The sequence below is a fragment of the Thunnus albacares genome, chromosome 16, assembly GCF_914725855.1.
Source record: "Thunnus albacares chromosome 16, fThuAlb1.1, whole genome shotgun sequence".
Lineage (NCBI taxonomy): Eukaryota > Metazoa > Chordata > Actinopteri > Scombriformes > Scombridae > Thunnus > Thunnus albacares.
Window position 1 is genome coordinate 7,377,064 of NC_058121.1, and position 22,251 is coordinate 7,399,314.

At 39.9% G+C, this 22,251-nt stretch overlaps 2 protein-coding genes across 8 annotated transcripts in view; one reads left to right on the plus strand and one right to left on the minus strand.

Moving 5' to 3' along the window:
• fmn1 (formin 1) overlaps positions 1-3,737 on the minus strand; it is a 33,640-nt gene extending 29,903 nt beyond the window's left edge. Inside the window, exons 1-2 of the mRNA XM_044329524.1 lie at positions 3,551-3,737; positions 888-2,856 (exon numbers count right to left, since the gene is read on the minus strand). Coding sequence (XP_044185459.1) covers positions 888-2,739 — 1,852 coding nt within the window. The 5' untranslated portion in view covers positions 2,740-2,856; positions 3,551-3,737. The remainder of the gene's footprint in view (positions 1-887; positions 2,857-3,550) is intronic.
• A 2,612-nt stretch (positions 3,738-6,349) lies between these two features.
• The window catches only part of ryr3 (ryanodine receptor 3), a 120,767-nt gene continuing 104,865 nt past the window's right edge, over positions 6,350-22,251 (plus strand). For all 7 annotated transcript variants that reach the window (XM_044377105.1, XM_044377108.1, XM_044377107.1 and 4 more), the window contains exon 1: positions 6,350-6,572. In XM_044377105.1, coding sequence (XP_044233040.1) covers positions 6,525-6,572 — 48 coding nt within the window. In that variant the 5' untranslated portion in view covers positions 6,350-6,524. The remainder of the gene's footprint in view (positions 6,573-22,251) is intronic.

Sequence of the window (22,251 nt, forward strand, 5' to 3'; positions counted from 1 at the left end):
AGTCAGGAGTCAGCATGCACCACCTTTAAAGTCATCCGCTCTTCGTCTTCTGTTCACTTCACTAACCAACCAGTGAAAGTCGATGTTCCGCTGTTATGCAAACACACATCCTTTTTCACCCTGTAACACCGCTGAAAACATATTTTGTCCTCCTTAATCCACCATACCCTGAACGACCATGGAGCACTTAATGAAACACGTATGGTGGAGGCTGAACCCAGTGTGACAGCTATGCTATGAAATCCTTTAAAATACTTCATAAAATCTTCCATAATAGTGAACTGAATTTGAAATTAACCAATACGGTGACTTCTGGAGAAAACTGGCTGCTGTTAAACAACCTGTTGGCTCAAAATTGAGTAACAAAATTTGATCAAATGTAGCTTTTCTTGATCAATTACAGGGAAAAGTGTAACAGTAAAAATGGACTATATACTTATAGACTACACCGTGTGTTAGAAAACACCAGGTTTCAAGTGACTGGGGTATATGGTTGAAAGTAATATCACAATATTAATGTGAGACAAAACTTAATTCAAATAACTGCCATGGAATATTTCCCTATAATTAGCACCAACCTAGGAGATTATGTCGCATTCACACTATGTTGGATGGAAGGGAAGATTCAGAAAGTTTCCCATGTTAAGGACTTGCAAGTGTTCACGTGATCTGACAACTCAGGAAGGCTGTAAGATAGCTGAGTTGGTCATATGAGGGTTTAAAATATTGTGCATTGGCCAACTCTTCAACGTGTGAAACAAAACCTTCAATAACTCATTGTGTTTTAGCTTGGATTCAATTCATTTGCAGGGTTTTGTAAAACAACAACACATAGAAGTGAAAGTTGTTGTCTGTTGTTGTCAAATTAGCATTGTTAGCATTTTTACCTGAAGAAAGCAGATAATCCTCACTGGCCTCTGTCTCACGGATACATCTGTCTGTCTGCATCTGATTCAGGTTCTCCTGGGCCAAGTTTTCCCCCCTCTTACTCTGATCATTTTCTGTCCCACCCATGAATGTGGTGGCACTTCCAGACCCCCAAGGGAACAAACTGTCTCCTACTGATCTTGTCCACTCTATATGATGATCAGAGATTTCTTCTTCTTGCTGATCAGTCAGACTCAGCCTGGACGTAAACAGAGGTGAATGGTTTGGGGATATGCCTTCAAAACTGTAAGATTTTTTCGAGGAAACATCCAGGATTGCGGACAGAGATGGTGATGGCATAGGGGTGATTGCAGCACTAGTTGAAAGAGAGGGTGATGAGGAATTGTTTGGCACTGTTGAACAGCGGTGAGGGTATGGTGGTAGATTCAGAGGCCTTCTTGATGATCCCAAGAGGCTCTTCTTGGCTTCTGTGAAAAGTTCACTCTGTGCTTTTGCCGGCCTCCAGTCTTTTCTCTCTCGCTCCATCCTCAGGGCCTGGTGTAGACTCTGGCTCAGGGCTTCGCCCAGGGCACGAAGCTCCTCGACCAGTGGAGGCTTGTCTTCATTGCACCCCTTGTCCTGGGTCTCCAACTGGGGATCAGCACTGAATTCAGCCTCGCATCTCTGCTGCAGGATTTGGAGCTGCTGCAAACCTTCTAATGTGACCCCGTCACCCAGACATCCATCTGAGATGGACTGAGTTTCATCTCCCCCTTTGCTGCCTCCTTTGATCCAGTCAGAACTGGAGAGACTCACCCGTTGTATGATCCCTTCCACCTCCTCAATCTTGCCCATGACTCGTCGTTCTGCAGCCCTCTTCCCCATCTCATCGAAACTCTGCTGAGAGGCTGTTTCCGCTATACCTTCTGCTTTTTCTTCCTCATGTTTTTCTCTTGCTGCCTGGGTGATCTGGGCTTTTGGAGTTTTCACATCACTGTCCTCTGTCCTCCTTTGTGGCTCAAAACTAGTGGGGGACATATACATTGAGTACACGTCGTTGTCATATTCAGAAAGGTCAGTATCTGAGTCAGCAGGAGCACATTCTCCCTTTACAGATAAATCCTCTCTGTGACAGAAAGGGCCTTTTTTGCTGAAACATTTGGGAAAATCTGCAGAAGAGGGCACAGACAGCTTCCCTCTCCATGAGCCCTGTGGACTCCTCTTCCTCTCTTCAAACTTTGAAGCACTTCTCTCTTCTCTTTCTTTCCCCAAAACTCTCTTTCTCCTTGCAGCAGGAGTACAAATGAAGGCCCTCTCTTCCTCTGAGTCCCCAAACATAGGAGAGCTCGTTATCCGGAGCTTTGTTAGCCTTCTAGCTTTTGTAGGCACCCGTGGAGTCCCGGGTGTCATCTTGAGGTTATGCTGGAGGGTTCCAGCATAAACTAGCCCCTCCGTTCTTCTCCTTCTCTTCCGAGGGATCTGGAATCTGGGAGATTTTGGTAATGTGTTCCAGCTCTCTGCATGTCTATGAAAGTTCGGTTTAATCCTCATTCCCTGTTGGTTGCCCATGTTCATGAAAGCCTGGCACTCTGAATACAGCAGTAACAACTCTGTCAGCCAGTGGATCTTGGAGGAGTCATCCAATGCTTTAAGGGTTTCTTTAAAGTCTGTAAGGCCGTATTTGTCTGCTTGACCCAGCTTTACTGTCTCAGCTGGACCCTCCTCCTTGCATTTTGCACTTAGTCCTGGGTGGTAGCTGAGAGGGGCATTAGAGGGGGAAGCTGGGCCCCTGCAGAGGGAGAGGGATGGACTCACACAGGTCCTCTCGCTGATGGGGATGTAGAGGGGCAAGGTGGTGTGAGTGCCCTTCATGATGTTATGTGATTATAACGGATAAAGCAGGTGATGGTTCCTTTACTGCACAACACCAGCTGCTTCTTTGAGTTTAGATAACTGACATCTCAGTCATCACTGTACAGCTTGTGAATCCTGACACAAAAAGAGAGGGAAAAAATTCAGACTTGTTTTAAACAAGCGTATATGCATGTGGCAACTTGCAGATAATGAAATTTCACGTTTAATAACTAAATCCATATAAATAAAAAAAAACCAAAACAGTATATACAGCAGAATGAGATGTTTTTTTCTCTCTGGGTTTAAGATAACTAGACAAAACATAAAAATCATAAAAATCTTAAACAGTGTATGTGTGCATAAGAGTGAAAACTACTGCTGAGTGCAATAAAAGACTGGAGCTGAAACACACAAACACTATTGCATCACTAACAGACAAACAGTACAGATTGTGCAAAGATAAAATGCATGATGTGAAACAAATGTCTTGATGTCTTGATCCTCTTCACAATGTTCTTCTATTATGTAGGACAAGGAATAATCAACTGAGAAAAACATGAAACATTGTTTTGCAACTCCTGGATCAAAGAATAAACCAACTTGTATTAATACAGTTTATAACTTTAATTATCATTTCGCTGATATCATAAACTATACAATTTGTCCACACATTTAAACTTCAAAAAGACACGTGGAAAAAGTCATCACAGCATGTTGAAAATTTCTCACCGACATAGCTTTTCAAATACTTAACTAATGTTCACATTGGTTTTTTGAAATTCCATCATATAATAGTGAAAAAAGAAAAACAAAAGTAGCATTCACTTACTGTACTTCGTGCAGCAGCAGGTTTCTCCTCTGTTGCACTTGGAGTGACACTCAGGTGACAGATGACAACCGCCTGCACACTGCAATGACAGACAGGAGCTTCACCCAATCAGTGCTGTCAGCTGGGATTTGGAGGACTCCCATTGGCTCAGCAGATAAAAATATCTACCACTAGTCCCCCCCTGAGGACTGACAGGTACGGAAAGGGGAGCAAATAAAGAGACAGACGGTAGGCTCAATGAGGATTTGGCACTAATAAATCTAATCCTCCTTACCTCCTTACACATACTGTAGGTGTAATACCATGGCAAAGCAGTATTAATTTAGTTCTGCAGGAGTTTCTGTTAGCCTGTTAGGTTTCATGAAGGGCTATCATGAGATATGTAAGTCAAATCTACCTTCCAGCAATCTACTGACTGTGGACTCTATGTAGGTCAGCTGTGCACCACGCTGAGCTGCACACTGGTCAGTGCATGCAGGCTAATCTGACCCACTGCCCAGCTGTCTCTGATGGATTACAGAATAAACAGCTGTTAATGTCATTGAAACCACAACAATAAGTATATTGTTTGTTTTTTTTTTTAATTTAAAAGATGCATTAAGGTTATACACAAAAGACTACAATGTAGACAAATGTAAATCTAATGTTCCCATCATTTCATAAACATTATTAACTCTATTGATACAGGAAGTTAAGTTATCCAAAAGCAACTGGGAATGAATATTTGGGATTAACTGCTGTTAACCCTCAGTAATGTTAATTCTGTTACAGATTACAACGCAGGTTATCACTTAAATACTCGACAAGAGATGGAGACAGTAACAGAGTAAATGTTTACATCTGAAGCTTAAAGAAAAGTGTAGTTTGATTCTCATACACAGAGTTCAAAGTTGGGCTGTAACTAATGATTTTATATTAATGTTTATATTATTTATTTGTATCATTGTTATAATTTTATTATCATTCATTATATATCGATCACTCTGAGGATTAGTCTTTCGATTAATGACAGAACAAAATGATAGCAAACACTAACGTTTTTCCAGAGTCAAAGGTTACATCTTCACATTTCTTGATTTTTCTGTCCAAAACACAAATGTAATCAGTTTACTATCATGTATGACAAAGAAAAGGAATAAATCATCACATTAAAGAAGTTGAAACCAGCACATTTTGTTTGGCATTCTTGCTTGAAAAATTACTAAAATTATTATTTATCAAAATAGTTGCTGATTAATTTTCTATCAGTGGACTAATTACTGCAGCTCTAGTTCAAAGGCAATGAAAATGATACTTTGACTGAGCAACAGATCTGATGTATCAGTGAGATGCACATAATGTCTCATTATGTTATTACGGTGTTTCAGTTTAATAAAAGGCACAATGAACACAAGTGCACAGACATATAGCTACACCAAAACATACCTAGTCTACAGTACATACAATATTTCTGCAGTATACTCAGTTACAATGGGACTTTACTAGATGACCACTAGATGTCAGCAAGGTCTTTGGCAGTAACCCTGATTATAATTTTGCAGATGTCTTATCTCCTGTATTTCCAGATGAGTGGATAAGGAAAAATGTAGTATTGACACCTGACTAACGGTATTTATTGGTGTTTTGCATGAAAATTCTACATTGAAGCCTATTTATATAAATGACCTGCAGCATCTTTCTTAATTCTTTGTAATTGAGAAAAAGTATATTTTATAGTTTAACATTCCTCAAATTAAATCAGCACCCTGCCTGAAGTCATTTATGGCTAGTAACAGGTGAATACATGAACAGCAACATGCTGCTTTATAGACTAATAATAGAATAGAATAATAAAAACACAGTTCCTTTTATTATTCATTGCAGCTGACACTTACACTCACATCTTAGGCTGGAGTCAATTAGGGCTCCAGCCTAATTGATGGCCAAATTAGACTTTCTATTATTGCAATGAGAAAAATACATTCATGGCTTGATTGTGGATCAACAACAAACTTTACTTGAAGATTTTCTAAAAACAACCTGAGCTTGCAAGTTTCAAGGTCTGTTTGATCACATTTCTATTAAATTAGCAAGTCAGGGAAAAAGCAAGCAAGTACACACTCAAGTAAGTAAATATGGAAGTGGGCAAAATAACATAAGAGCGTGTATAAATATAGCCTAATGTAAGCAAAAAATCAATTAAGCAAGCCATTAAATATGCTTTATAAGCAATACAAAGCCAAAAAAAAGCCTATTTCTTGCAAGTCCTGATTTGATAAAAGTGAAAGTGGTTTTCCCTCCCAAACCAGATGGAAATACATATCTGTAAAGTTTATCTGTCCATAGAGTTTGCAGTAATGTGTAGTGTCAGGTGTGTGTGTGTGTGTGAATGGAAGGAAGGGGAGGTGTGTACGGTGTGCTGTGGATGCAAACAGACTGATAGAGCCATTCATAACTTAACATTCAGCTCCATTGCTGCCATTCAAGTCTACCCATGCGTCACTGCCAGACAGAGAGTCGTTAAAACTGCTGACTCAATTGGCAAAGAAGGTTTCAGAGCAAACATTTTAAAAGTAGAAGTATTTAAGCCGTGGAGCATCATTTCCATGATCAGCAGGAGCAGCAGCTGCCAACAGCATCACCACCACCTCCACCACCACCAATACCGGGAGCACGTCCTCTGATGCCCCGTCTCTGTCCGTCCGCTGGTCCGCACTGCTGCTGCTGCTGCTGCTGCTGGCGTCTGGGCACAGGGAGGAGGGGGAGGAAGATGAGGAGGAGGGAGGAGGAAGGGTGGATGTGGGGGTAGGTAGGTGGGAGAGGAGAGGACAGGGGAGGAGGAGGGAGGAGGAGGAGGAGGAGGAGGGGGGCTCGGCCGGGCTGCCCTATATGGCTGTGGATGAGCTCTATGCTAATATCGGCTTGAGGCACAGCATCGCGTTTCTGCCGGCAGTCAGTGGTGGCTTCCAGAGTCTGAGCAGGCTCCTTCACAGCCATGGCTGAGGGCGGAGAAGGGGAAGATGAGATCCAGTTCTTGAGAACTGTAAGTAAAGATAAATTCGTCGGGTGCGGGCTGAGCTGTTTTCTTACCGTGCACTTCAGTTTCCAATCGCCAATTAACGCTTTCACAGGCGGCAGACAGCACGTCAATTAAGCAAATCACCGATCCGAATGAGAATATGCTGGAAGTTTTTCTTTCAAAATGGCATTTTCTGGCGTTAATGTTGGTTTCTCTCCTGCATGAATTATGATTTTTTTGGAAGTTGCCGCAGGTTGCATGCTGCACCCCGCGGCCACGGCGCACCTGTCGACAGGACTCTTGATGTGGAGAATCTCAATGAGACTCATCTGCAGGTGCAAGGACAAAAATGACTAAACACTCTGTTGCTATTTCATAACACATTTCTACCCTTCATCGATCAGTTTTGCCTCGGGAACAGTTTGTGCAAAAGCATATATTTTCTCGCCTCTTTTACATAATTAACCTCTACTATTTTCTTTTTTTTTTTTACTTTTATGGATATATTCTCTCCTGCTTGAGGAGAAGAGTTTCAGTAAGTTGTGTTCACACGCAAGCCAGCCTCTGCGGTTACTATTTTAGTTGTTTGACGCAGATTGCTTACGGTGTCCCTGCTCTGTGGATATGCACAGCAGCTCTCCTGTAAATGATATGACAGCTTGTATGTTGGTGTGGTGGGAATAACTATCGCGGTGGTTTGACCGCGCACGTATTCTTCTCTCTTGCCTCGTGAAGCTTTGTGACCCAGGTGTTGCATGGAGAGCAATAAGACTCAGTTATGACTCAGGGAACGTGCACAGCAGGGGTGATAACCTGGTAAAATGACACATAGTTAAGAATAAGACCTTCATTTTTTCCCCGAGACACATTTGAGAAGATTTTTTTTGTTGATTTTAACTGCAAATAACTCAAAGGTTGTGGGTGCATTTTGGTTTGAATTGTCAAATGATTTTTATTTCTAGTCCTATTTAAAATATGAAACTCTCTCTAGGACCCCAATGGGTCTCATTCAGCATGGATTTATAAAAAAGAAGTTTAATCATGTCATAGCAGTTTGTTTTTGACTTTCTTCTGTTGGTTTAAATGTGTTGATGTGCAACAATGCCAGTGGTTTTAGCCTTTTCACTACAAATCCCTCATTAGTCGGTTAATCGATTGGTTGCCAACTATTAAATTAACCGCCAACTATTTTGATAATTGATTAATGTTTTGAGTCATTTTTTTAAGAAAAAAGGTAAAAATTCTCCAATTCCAGCTTCTTAAATATGAATATTTTCTGGTTTCTTTAGTCTTCTATGACAGTAAACTGAACACCTTTTGAGTTGTGGACTGCTGGACTGGACAAAGCAATACATTTTGGGGATATCATTTTGGGAAACTGTGATTGACATTTTTCATAATTTTCTGACATTTTACAGACCCAACAACTAATCGATTAATCGAGAAAATAGTCATAGTTGCAGCCCCATTTAAAATATCCAACTATTTTGCAAAACATGCTTTGTTTTAGAAAATTTGCTATATTTTGCTTAGGCAAGCACTGATGTCCATTCCTTTCCATACAAGTTGAAAATCTACCAGTACATTCCATCACAGAATATTAACTTTACCATTTTTTTTAATTGTCATTTCTCAGCGCTCGCATACATTGAAACAAAATTTTGTCCTCTGCATTTGACCCATCCTACACACTCCAGTGGGCAGCCGCAGTGCAGCGCCCAGGGACCAACTCCAGCTCTTTTTGACAGTGTCTTGGTCAGGGACACTTAGAGGAGTATTAATTACATATCTTTTGATGGTGGAAGGAAACTGGATCACCCGGTGGAAACCCATGAAAACATGGGGAGGACCAGGGTTCAGATGGCCTAAGACCTTCTTACTGTGAGGCAACAGTGCTGACCACTGAGCTACTGTGCTGCCAATGTGTGCTCACAGGTTTTCTTACAGTAGAGAAATTAATGGAAAGCAATGGTAGCTTGTGACTGTTGGAAAAGCCTGCATTCAAAATTTGTTAGAAAAACTAGCTGTGCACATGATTCGAAGACAAAAACATACTGATACATTCTTGACTAATTATCATTTTGTATCAGGGAAGGTAAAAATGTTTTCCTGCTGCTACAGTATCACCTTTTCTGACATCCATTTTCACATCTCAAGTGTCTCAGCTGAACTCTTACATCAGTGTATTACTCTCTCATGGCTTTGAGATGTTGATATATATACAGTATTGTTAATCTATACATGAGCCCCTGAAGGCTTGGCTGGTTGTTAGTGGCAGGCGGGGACTCTGCACTTAACAGCTCTTACTATTTGTGATGCTAGTGATATGCTGACCCATGCCACCCATCTGAGATTCAACTGTCAAAATGGCATCCTGGTTATCTGATGACAACAGCGATTTGAGAAGGGGGTCTTCCCCTGAGGGCCACAGAGCCTTGTTATCAGTCTTCAGTGGTGAGAGAAACGTGCCCTCACAGGAAGCCCTAAAATAAGAGTGCTAATTGAAATTCATTACATTAGAATCTGTTGAACATTATGGAATAAGCCTGAGTACAACAGTAGCTACCAGCTACATTTATAACCTTGTTTTTGGACTTTTAGCTTCAGTTTTAAAGGAAATTAGTTACTGGATAACTTGTGGTGGTATTTTCCAGCTGTTAAGACCTTAATAACTTTATATTCATAAGAAATATTCAGTGAAAATGGATTTCAAATGGTTAATATTGTATCTGTAACCCAAACCATGCTTGTACATGATACTACTGTCAGGTGGTGACAGAGGTCCTGGCATTGTGATTCAATTTCAGCACGGACACGGTTTCTCCTTGCTGTTGATGTGTAACGTTGGGAAAGCTGGCAGCGATGAGAGCTTCTCTGTCAAAGGAAACGGCAATGAAAAGCAAGTGAGAGGAGGAAAATGTTACACCTCTGCTGCAAGGTGGAGACGGTGTCCCCTCCCATAACTTTATAGTGTCGGCTACCTTTCTGTTTGTAGGTGTAGATGTTTACATTTAATACTTAACACGTGGCAAATGGCAAAAAAATTGTGATCACTGAGAAATGACTTTTCTTGGTCAGCTCTCTAACTCTCCTTAGATTTTGATTAAACCTGACAGGAATGTTGTGGCTTTGTCAGCTCAAGATTAAGCTCAGATTAGGCTTGTTTTTTTTGGTAGTATTTAGTTTCCAAACAAATGCTGCTGGGCTTACCTTCAAAAAGAATCAGTGTACAGCTTTGGCCTGTACTGCACAGGACGCTGGAGATTCAAGCAACATTGTTTTGGCTTTAATATATGCAGGAATCATAAAATCTGCACAAGCTCAGTGTGCTAACTATAAGAACACTTAGCGGTAATTGCTGTGGGATCCAATAATGATGTGCAGTCACTTATTTGTTGAATCTTATAACTAAAACAATGAAGAAATATTGTAGCTTTATGACACAGGAGTGCATTGTCATTGTCAGGTGAACACCTTGTAACCATGTCTTAGCTAGTAAAGACTTAGGTAATGAGTGAATTGGTTTCTTAAAAAAACACTGGTAGCACTGTACAATCAAAAGCTAATCAGCTATGTAAACATGAAGTCACCCTAGCATCACAAGCTGTAACACAACTTCCAAAAGTAACGGTTTTAGGGGGCTAAACAATGTATTAAACTGAACTGGCAATGCTTTTTTGTATACAGCATGCATACATGGAGAAATATGTGTGTCAGAGTTAGTACAGTTAAGCTAGAATGAGTCTGAAATATATTTTTATGCTAAGTTTAACATTGACATTTTGTAATTTGAGGTATATTGTTATTTTTGTTAAATAAAAAAATTAAATCTTTACTGTTCACATCATTATTAAACAGTGTAAGATATGTCGACCATATTCCACATTGCTTGTGATGCTCTTTAATCTAAATGGGTCATATTGTTAGCATATTGTTATCGTTAGCAAGATAACGATAGTTTTGTCAGTTGGATCGGTCAGCAATGCAACAGTTACACATGGCAGTTACTTGGTGTGAATATTTTAGTAATAACTCAATTCTACATAAGAACTTGTTGTACAGTGCAACCTGTTTTAATTTAGTCATAGTAAATCTCTTTTTAGTAAGCACTGAAGTTATAACTTGGTAACATTTGAACTTAAAACAGTTGGTGCAACTAACTTCAGGTGACTGTAATGTTTTAACATTAACAGTAGGTTCTTGAGGCAAGAAAATAATAATTGAGTCACATTCTCCAAGTTTCTGAACATTTTGGAGATACTAAGTCTATACTTGACAAGAGCAGAGGATTATTTTAAACCGGGTTGTTTGTCCAGGTAAGCTACTGTTTCACCTTTTTAAAACCTGGTGATCAGGGCTCGCAGTCAACCAGTGGCTCCTCTGGGCTTATTTGGAGTCTTATGTTGTTCTGGAAGCCTTCTGCATACCAAGGCGAGGACTCTGGGGGTATAAATTTAGCCTTTTTAAAGATGATGCTTCCACAGCACATACAGCTCTGCTCCCCTGGCACTAAACCACACCAAAGGCAGTGCTTCAGCTGGGGCCGCATAAGACCTGTGACACTTTAACACCATTTTTATAGGGATAAACTAGAGACCGCATTGCAATATACAGCATTTTCTAAAGCTTAATATGTCAAAGTAATGGACAGTGTCATAAAGCTTTAAAGTGGAAGACAGGAAGTGTTACACTAAATGGACAAAAATACTAAACAAATAAATGTGGTGCAGCCAGAGAAGATCACATTCAATGCTACTGTAGTTAGATATTTTTGAGGTAGTGAACAGTGGTTATCTGAAGTTCAATGGTTATTCAAATAGTTTACCAGTGTAAAGGGATGAAGAGTATATGCTTATAAAACTTATGGTTTGATGATTGTTGTGATGATGGTAGGATTGCTTGAACTTCTGGGATGTAGTTGGTTGAAGGTGTGACGAGTGGAGTCAAATGTCAGTGTAGATGAAGAGGGGTTAAATAAAAACTTGACAGTGTCTGATCTAACTTGATACTAACAAAGCAAATTCAATATAGTTTCTATGGCATGTTTTTGGGAGATTATTTCTTTCTGCAGGTGTCAGGTAATTGGCAGTTAGCAGACTGTTTTGAAATGTGACATTAATTGGAAAATGCTCAATTCAGATACACTGAAATGATGAGGAAACAAAACCACAAGGGCTTCATTTGTCTCCTATAAATGATGTTCATTCTGCATGCAACAAAGCTGCATTAGCATTTACTGCCAATTTAGTGTCAATGCAGAAAGGAGTGTGACTTTATATAGTGCAGGAACAAGTAAGGATGCCAAGATTGGGTAGGTGGTGGATGTTCCCCCTCATATCAAAGGTACCAAACATTTTTAAGATATTTTCTTCACCATACATGTGTTTTTAGTTGCCCAAACTTAATGTTAGCCGCAACAGTTCTGTACTGTAGGGAAAAAAGTAAACATTTTGGTGATAATGTTCAGTTTTGTCTGATATCTTGACATAAAAACCATCATCCTAGTGGTGCTGCATGCCCATAATCTACTAAAAATAGTTGCATACAAGTCTCAGGTGGAGAAGTTGCTGGGTAGATTATGCTGAGAAGTTATACTTGAATATAAGCAAATTGCTTCTCATGATTGTTGGAAAATGAGCCCAGATATCTCAACTATGCTCACTCAGAGCAAGACCCAACCTGTAATAATAGAAAGTGAGAAGTGCTGTGGATTCTTTCTTCGTGAAAAGGAAATCTATATCATCTCTGAGTCACCGAGACATTATTCCGGTATGCTGCATTTACGATATTGCAGTAGTTGATGCCCTTGCAAAGTTCGCCTCTTCAGTGAGAGTTGGAAAGAGAAAGGCAGCGTTGTCCTGCGGCCTCAGGTGAACCTCCCTCAGCTTGAGCTAAATTTAATGGGAAGGATTTCCTCTGCATTGATTGAGCAGACTGTGATAGTAAAGCAACAGTGTGTTCTCTGGCAGATCCAGCTCTCTCCAGTCATCACTACTGAAGGACAGTGAGCCGGCTGCCATCCCCGTCATTTACACAACCTTGACGTAACGGTGGCAGGACCCCAGGTCATTAACTGTGCTTCAATGCTTTTCATTTGTAGATGACGTGAGAGTTTTGACTGAAGTTGGCCCTGTTAAGCAGTACACTAACTGATAATCACAGTTGACGTTTTTGACATTTTGTTTAAATATTTAATGCAGGATGAGCTCTTGCTGGAGTTCAATTCAAATGTATGAAGATTTAGAAATAAACAAAATTTTATGATGTTGGTTTTGAAGAAAAAAAGAACTCGTTAGTAAATACTAAATTTGTGATAATATATAGCAGAAAAATGATTGAAATGGATTACATTATAATAAAAAAATAGTGATAAGTATTTTATTAAGGCAATCAGTGAAGTGACTCCTGCCTGGAGAAAAGGTCTTTGGCATTCAGAGCTCCTTTATTTCCTAGAAAGAGGGTTGTCTTACAGTATCTTTGCATTATTCTGTGTCTTCTGCCTTGAACTGGTGTTGAAAAGGTTTTGAAATACCCATAAATTATGAAAGTGATGGGAAAAGGCTTTTTGCCATTGCAGCTAGTTTGTGGCCATAGGATTGTCTTTTATATTTAACCTGTTCATTCCTAAAATACTCCATATCACTGTGGAAAAACTACCCAGTTACCCCGCCTATGTAAAAGCTATAAGTTACCTGGTATTGTATTTTTTTCCACTCGGACTATGAATTATTTTGCTGTGAGTTAGGCAGTGGCTTTCTGTGTCTTACAGTACAAATCAAAATGATATACTGTATACTGTTTCAATTATGCAAGCATTATACAATCAAAATCAATGCCTCGTTTGAATTATTGCCTCTAAATGCACTTGCTCAACATCGTTTCATACTGTATGCATCAAGTTTCTTGTCACAAACAATAATATAAAGATGTCTAACTTGTGTTGTAAATGAATTGATTTCACTTTCAGAATTGTATTGTGCAGTGTGTTGCTGTGAAGGTCCAGACAGACTTAGCAGTAGAATCCCAGAAGGAGCAGCAGTGTCGGCGTGAGTGGACTCTCAACCCAAATAATTACCTTCATTAATCAACTGAGGACTGAAAAAGGTGCAGACTGTGAGACTCTTAGCATTTTGAGTGTCCCTCTGGTCAGTGAGTTCATTTTCATTTAATGGCAAAATGGTTCTCTTTGTTGTCAGCTCTGTGGCCATAATGGTTTTCTTCTTGAAACCAGTTAGCATTGTTTGCAAACATGATTAATCCTGTCTTATTTATTAATCAAGCAGCTATAATCAATATTTTTTATGTTAACAACAGTGTCAGGTGCAGTTACAAACCACAGAGAGTTATCACCTGACTCTGCAGTTCCTCTCAGCTCTGTGTAGCTTTGGTGTCTTTCAGCTCATTGTTTTATTTATACAGTCCACATATTTTGGTTCACTCTCACCGCTCTCATCAGTGTCATTTCCAGCAAGCAGCCATTTTAACCATAAAAAGTTCTGATAAACCCACTCTGCACTACCTGCCCGATACCAAACAGCAGACAGACAAAGTTGGCCACTACTAGCAGGTGAAGGAGCATTTAGCAGCTAAAGCCAGATATTTTTCTCAGAAAGTCGATGCAGAGCAAAAGAGAGCTGAAAGGAGAGAGATTATTGGACTTTCTTTCATCAGGTGGACACAAACCCAAAACAAATGCTAATGCTGCCCCATATCTGTTGGATGTGTACATAAGCAACTGTTTGCTAAACTATTTATGCCATATTAGCTTAAAAGGTGATAATACATCAGTGTTTGCCCCAAGTGGGTAAAAAAAAATCAGTTAATGTAGGTTGAAGTTAGCTGAGCATGAATGCTATTTTGCAGGAAGTGACAAAGTTACATGCAGTCACACCAGCAAGCTGCCCACATGAAGGCCACTGAAGTTGGATGCTAAATTTCTTGATCAAGGGCATTTTATATTGATATGAGTGAAGCTCATGCTATCAATCACTTTTACGCCAATTCTTTAATGATTACCGCTCCATTGTTTCAATAATGATCCCATCTAACTTATTTTCTGACAAGATAGGATTTAACTATTTTTCACTTTAGGAAAAACATGATTCTATTTGTCATTTTGCTAATAATTCAATGAACTTTAGTTTTTCAGTGAGCCCACAGACGTCCTAGAGACAAGATTTTCTATTTGCTGTGTGCAGCCAGCCATGGCAGCTGCAGTCTAGAGATGACATCTTGTAGCTTGATGGATCTGGAAGGCATTCCCAGCCGTTGTAGGGAGGGAGGTTTACCTTGTCACAGACTGCTACTGATGTATTGTGAAACACTTAAATGCTCATTGAATTTATCTTGTGGCATGTCCTCTATTGACCCGTGGCTAAATCAGTCTATCTGAAAAATGAAAATATGACCTCTGAGAAATCTATTCAGAAGAAAAATGCTTGCCTTATCACGTAGCTGTCTTCAGGGGCTTCTGTAGCATGAGAGTTAAAATCATAAGTTTGCATCTAATCAGACAAGACACAGCATTGATAGCACAGAGGTTAAAACAACAGTTTGTCTGGGTCAGGAGCTAAAAGCTTAGAGGAATACAAAGAAGGCTTAAGTTAGCTTCAGGTGAATGTCTTCACTTCACCTAATCTGCACTTGTCAGTCTGTCTGTCTGTCTATTTTTCACCTCACAGCCACAAACACACACATACACAATCCTCTCTACCTCTTCACACCCTACTACATCTTGCCTGTGTACGCTCTGTCTCATCAGACAGGATAATGGACATCAGAGAGGCTCTACTTCTGTCCCTGACCAAAAGTCCCCCATTTCTCAGCGCTTCTGCTGAGGTGGACGTCTCGGCCTTGCACGCATGGGTGCCTCTATTATTTGAAGCCGCTCTAAAACAATATGCATACAAACCAAGCCAAGAAAATCCAATTTGTTATAGGAACACCGTATAAATCTTGGGAGTCTGTGATCCATGGCAGTGTACTGCAGGGCAAAACTTGCTTGACTGTGGAATATTATTTCTTTTTTTTTTTTTTTTTTAGTATAGAGCTCAGATGTGCGGTGCATTATTCATTTTGACCCATGATGTCAGCATCTCCGATATGCATACCCACACACACTTTCATACGCACACCTACACACATAATGGACGCTCATATGTAGGCACATGATGTGTGTGTAACTGGGATAGTATAATGGTAAATGCATCTTTTCTTGTCTTTTTATATTGAAGATGTTTTCTTTTAATATAATGATCTAAGTGAAAATATCCTCAAATATGATCAAGCATATTGTCTTTGAAGCTGTGTGACAGTTATGACCACCTACAGAAAGTTCTCAACTACTTTTGTGATGCAACAGTCAAGATTCAAGCTATGGACGGGTGACAAATTAAAGGAAAAACCTGAATAAATGAGTGGAGAAACAGTGAATGCAGATCTTTCCACACAGGTGCACTGCATGGTACAATTAAGCAATTCACATCCAATTATACTCTGTGGCAGGGATAAGAATGCTGAGCAGGCCCAGTTGATTCTGATTTTGATTCAAGGTGGCAAGAGGAAATGATCTAAGTGACTTTGAAAGAGGGTTCATTGTTGGGGCACGGATGGCAGGAGCTTCAGTCACGAAGACTACTCAACTGGCTGGTGTTTCAATAGGAACAGTGACTAAAGTGACATCTGCATTTAGATCTATGGGAAAGACATCAGAACATAGGGTCGGAAGTTGTGTTTGACAGCACACATTTGATGACTGTGATGCTCATGCATTAGTGCGATATGAAAGGAAAAGCAGAAGAGGACATGAGAGAGTCAAGTGGTGCAAAAACCATAGGCACTGGTCTACAGAGATGTGGAAAAAAGTGATATGGTCAGATGAGTCATCCTTCACCATATTGTCGACAAGTGGGTGAGTGCAAGTGTGGCGTACACCAAGAGAACGGTACAGGTCTGAATGCTTGACCCCTGCAGTGAGGGGATCTGGTGGCTCGGTAATGGCATTTTGCTGGCATGGTTTGGTTCCACTTGTCCCCTTAGAGGGAAGGGTCACTGCAAATCAAGTTGTTCTGAGTGATCACTTTTATCCTATCATGATATATTTCTATCCTGATGGGAGTGGTCTCTTCCAGAATGACAATGTCCTTAACCATAGGGAACGAGGGGTCACTGAATGGTTTGATGAGTATGAAAATGATGTGAATCATATGCTACGGCATTCGCAGTCACCAGATCTCAACCCAGTGGAACATCTAAGGAAAAATTGTGGACCGACGTGTGAGACAGCGCTCTCCACCACCATCATCAAAACAGCAAATGAGGGAATATCTTTTGGAAGAATGGTGTTCATCCCTCCAGTAGAGTTCAGAGACTTGTCGAATCAATGCCAAGGCACATTGAAGCTGTTCTGGTGGCACTTGGTGGCCCAACACCTTATTAAGACACTTTATGTTGGTTTTCTTTAATTGTCACCTGTCTGTATGTTTGAAATACTTCTATGGAGAGTTCAAAACTCCAGCAACACTTGAAAATTGCATAACAACTTTATAAATTGTTATAAATCTGTTCTTTATACTGCTAAATGTTGCAGGTGTTTTGACCTCTGTTCTCCATGCACCTAGGAAGTAGGTGCAGTTGTGCCAGAAATCCCTACTCTGAAATATTTCTAATGAAATATTCATGGATTTAAATATATCAGAGAACATATTGGGATTAAATGGGATGTCCATATTTGTTTTCTACAAAAGCCAACAGATTAACCATGTTTTAATAGTAAATATTCTAATATTTTTGCTCCAGTTTTCTTCCAGTTTACTGATGTCTCACCATCAAGTGTTATAATTGGAAATTCTGTCCTCAAACATGCCATCAAAACAGTGCAAGACAACATGTCCGGAGTGTATCCCCAACAGTGGCATATCTAGGACTGGGGTGGCCAAGATGGGACACAGAGCTAGTGTGGGGTGGCCATGACATAGCAAACTTTAATGAATGGCAGACAAACAAAATGTGTAAATACAGATGTTCAATGCATCGCATTGTTTCAACATATGCACAGGTAAATCAATTGAATTCCAAAACTCATGTTAGCATCCATTGTAATGTTGGTACTCAAGGCCAGGTTGTTGTTTTAACATTTTATAATACAGCATTAAACTAACAACAACAATTAAAATTAATATTACAACCTAGGACAGCACTAACATGCAGCTACTATTCTATTGTTTTCTATTTTGTGTACGTTACATTTTCTGTTCTACCTTTCACAGTCTTTTGGAAGCAGTGGTTATTTAAATATGTCTATTTTCAATCACTAATTTTGGGGGGTGGGGGGGTGGGATGAGGTGAGGGCACAGTGGGAAAACATTTCACTGCCATTGTCCTGATAATGTGTATGTGTTCAATAAAACTTGAGTTGAGTTGGTCAGGATAGGCTACACATTTTCTAAGAGCTGTTTTCCCTGCAGTGGAGTGAATTGTTATCTGTTACAGGTTCAGAATGAAGCTCTTGGTCCAAACTGGTGCAACACATTTATTCACATATTTAAAACAGTTGCCAGCAATGTTATTCATATCATGGTGGCATTAACTCAGCTTGCATCAGCTCTACTATCTCTGAACTGTGAACTTCACTTTAATAGCTTCAGCTTACAGCCTTGCTTTAAACTTCTCAATGGACCTCACTTACTTTAAATATCCCGTACACAATGCTACAAACATCTACATGTATAAGATGCACCTGAACATTTTCCACACAATACAGAAACAATATGGTGTATACATAATCATATAAACATATTTTCTCATCTGCATGAGTAAAACTCTCTTATGTTCCATAGATGTCTCTTACTCAGTTTAACTAATGGAAAACATCACATGACACCTTTAACTGTGTCTATTGAATGACCTAGACAGTCTAACAATGGCTGGGAAATACAATAAACCTCACTTTCCAGCCTGGCTCACAGGTTTAACTTGGCTGGTTAACTGCCTGTATTCTAGCAACAATCTCACTCTTATACACACTAAATACAAATAATTACCTACATGACACAGTAAAATGCTATTAAACAAAACTGACAACAAACTACTGTGGGAGTACTGATGGCCAGCACGTACTTTTGATTTCAAGACCTGCTGACTAGAGATCAGCTCTCATGGCCTCAGTCCTACCATCACTATAGTAGTTGGAAATGGCAAACTGGCCCTATATCAGCTGGCTGCTGTCTTCATTGATTGACCAGCATTTGTCCCGCCTTATTGTGTTAATGAACTTGACCAACAACCTATCAGATCTGGGGTGGCTAATGAGATTTCAGACGTGGCCTTGACCATCCCAGACCACCTCCTAGGATAGCCATTGAATAAAATATTTTCTAGTTAAATGTTACCTGCCAACTTCTACTAAATCTAAAGTAAATACTAAGTACTGTCACAAAACAAAACGATAGACCTAAATCCCACTAGGTGAAGGTCAGGAATTGAAACACCTTGCTGCAGGAAGTCAAACTAGAGGAACTATACTGCACCTGTGAAACTTAAGGATGAACAAAAAAAAGGCTGCTTCTGTCCTAGGTATACTTGAAAAACACATTGTCATTGGCTGCAATAGGATGCATGAGTGCTCTAAAAAGCTGTTTGTTAATATAAAATATTACCAAATGAATAATTTACAAAGAATGGTATGACATTTCCTGCTAAAGCAGCACATAACTCCATATTGACTTAATTTTGGTTTTGTTCTCTGAAGCTGAATGGCTGCTTGTTGGTGAGACATGGATCTAAATCTCATTCATTTAAACATCTCCTTAATCAGTTATGATGGAAGTCTGGCTTTTGTAGGAAATGACTCTATGATGAATTGTTATTGTGCGAGCTTCTGTTGGATTTGAAGCTGCTTTATTTCTTACTCTGGCTCTTTCTTTCCCTCTCTATCTCATTCCCCCAAAGAAGCACAGCTTATTTAAGAGCCGCCAATGAGCTGACTGTATTGATTAGTTTAGTATGTATTAGATCTGATTAATAGACAGAGCAGCGACAGACTGGGGCCAGACCTCATATAGCCTGGCCATTAACCAGAAAGTCTGCTCATCAGCTCTTATTCAGCCATTGAGATTATATTTTCCTCTGAAACCTCTGAAATATCTTTTGTAAAACTAAAATGTCAAATTGCTTTAAAAAAAAAAGTACATTTCTCAGTCTTCCTCTTTGTCTCACTCTCTGTTACTTGTTTACATCCTCATTTGTTTCTGTTGGGACTTCAAGTTCTATTTTTCACTGTCACCGCACTTTGTCAGGTTCTCCTTTATCATTTTTTTCTCCACACTCCCTTTCTTCCATTTCCTAAGGCTATAAGGTTTTAAAAATTTAACATAAGGTTGGAACACTGTGAATAATAACCTCATTATTTATAGTCAGGTGCTCATGGTTGACAGATCACTCATGAGTGCGGAGATTCTTTAGATCTGTGTTAGCTGTGATGGTTTTGTGACGTGGGATCGCAAAAAGTGCTCTGATAGGCACCAACATCAGCCCTTATCAGGTTTATCAGGTTGTAGTTCTCACACATCTACACTGTATCTCCTTTGCTCTCCATGTTGTTAGCTAAGCTTCACTAAAAACACGTAGCTCAACCTGTACTTAGCACCCAGCATGACATTTATGAGAAACATGACTCCTGAGCAATCAGAGCAATTTACGCAGACTACACACCGTGACAGTGTGAACAAGGAAACAAACATGCTGGAATTTGCTTGATTCCCTTAGGTTTTTTAACTTGTCTATGCTTTTTTTCCCTTCCTAAAGTCTGCCTGTTGATCTCCACTGAGCATGTGCAAAGCATGCGGGTCAAAATAGCAGTGCTGAGGGATTGAACAGATTCACCTTTTCTCAAGTTCACATTGGTGGCAGCGTTTATTTGGCACGCCGGAGCATCGGGAGTTCTCGGGTTTCCACTGGTGGATGCATCGGGCCACACACACACACCTGTTGCTGTCTGTTAAGGCGCACAGAGGCTGGCTGCTCAGTGAAGAAAATAGAAGGAGAAAGAAGAAAGCAGGAGGTGGGAAATGTTGAGGGTCTGTTGAAGAGCAGTGACACACATCCAGCAGTGCCAGATGTCATTCAAGGAAAGTCCTAACCAGAGTGACAAACACTCTGGTTTGGTTTACTAGAGTGGAGAAGTGCAGGTTCCAGAGGGATATAGAGGGGTATCAAGGACGGGTGGGGTCGAGTTGGGAGAGGGCAGGGTCAAGTTCCCGCTCTACACTTGGAACCCCTTACTTACCTCCTCCTGCCGCAGGCCAGGGCCCTATACATAGTACTGATGCTGCTCTTTAGCTGTCTAGCAGATGGTCACACTGCTGCTGCAAGGATCACTTTGCCTCAGATTCACCAGATTCTCTGGCTTGGGATCAAGTCAGGGGTGCAGAGAGAGACATAAAGTGTCTTAAGAAAGTATCTTGGCTGTTGGTACACATGGTCTTTTTATTAGTTTTTGAGATCTGATAGTGGCAATTGGATTTTTATGGGGTAACACCACTATATATCCACACGCGATATGAAACTCAGGATCTCCTCGGGCTGTATTTATTTAGAAATATGTTGGCATTATCATCCATTTTGTAAAATGGATCCGTCTGTCATCCAGTCTACAGTAGAGTATGTAGCTTTCTGTCCCACTGCAGCTCTGACCACTTCTGGTTCTGAAGCTGCAGTATCAATGTGAGCAAAAATCAATTTTTTCTGAGCCTTTCAGTGTGACCACAAGTGGTTTTGAAGACAGCATGAATATTTATTGTTGCCTGGCTTTCAGTGAAGACTTTTAGTATCTCTTTTTGTTCTAATTATTGCTTTACAGGATTTTATACACAGACAAATGGAACATTTCATGAAAGTGGTCCCATTTATAGAATAATTTAGCACTAATTATTGACTTTTAGCAATTTCATTAACTTAAAAAAGGCATGCATACATACACATGTATAAACATGTTGGTATGCCAGTAATGGTGCCAGACCCTACTGGTTTCATAAGGCCACCAGTATTCCAAACAGCTGAGAAGAAACAGATGTATTTACTCAATTTTAAAGAGGTGACAAGTCTTCGGTCTTCCTGTGGCCATATTGAGTTACCCTATCTGTAGCCTGGAACAACAAACAGTGTTTCCTCCATCACAGAACTACCAGGAAAGCTGCAGCTGCTATTCAGAGCCAACAGTGATCATTTCTGCCATCAGTAGCCACCTCCCTGAAGCCTAAAGTCGGGTTGTGGGGTGCTTAAGACGCTGCTGGTATGGACTGTCGTGCCAGCTTGGCCCCTCTTTTAAATCACTGTGACATTTAACTCTACTGTGCTTCACTTTACCCATTAAAAGTGCTTCAAGATATATTTTTATTGCAGTGCAACACAGATTGATTGACCAAAATATAGCTTTGATGAGGTCCAAAGTACTTTGTATTTTTATTGGATAATTAGCTTCTGCATTATCTAGCTGCAATATAAATAAAGTAGTAAATGCCCCTTTAACCACAATTCATTTATTAATCAATTTCAGTCACATTTCTCTCTTTAGGCAGTGTTTCAGTGGGATAATATTGATCATATCTTTGAAGTAGAAATATGTTGATGCTGGAAGTTAGATGATTGCTTCATCTGTTACAGGTTGACTTTTTGTTTTTTTTTTAAATTTTATTTTACTGAGATA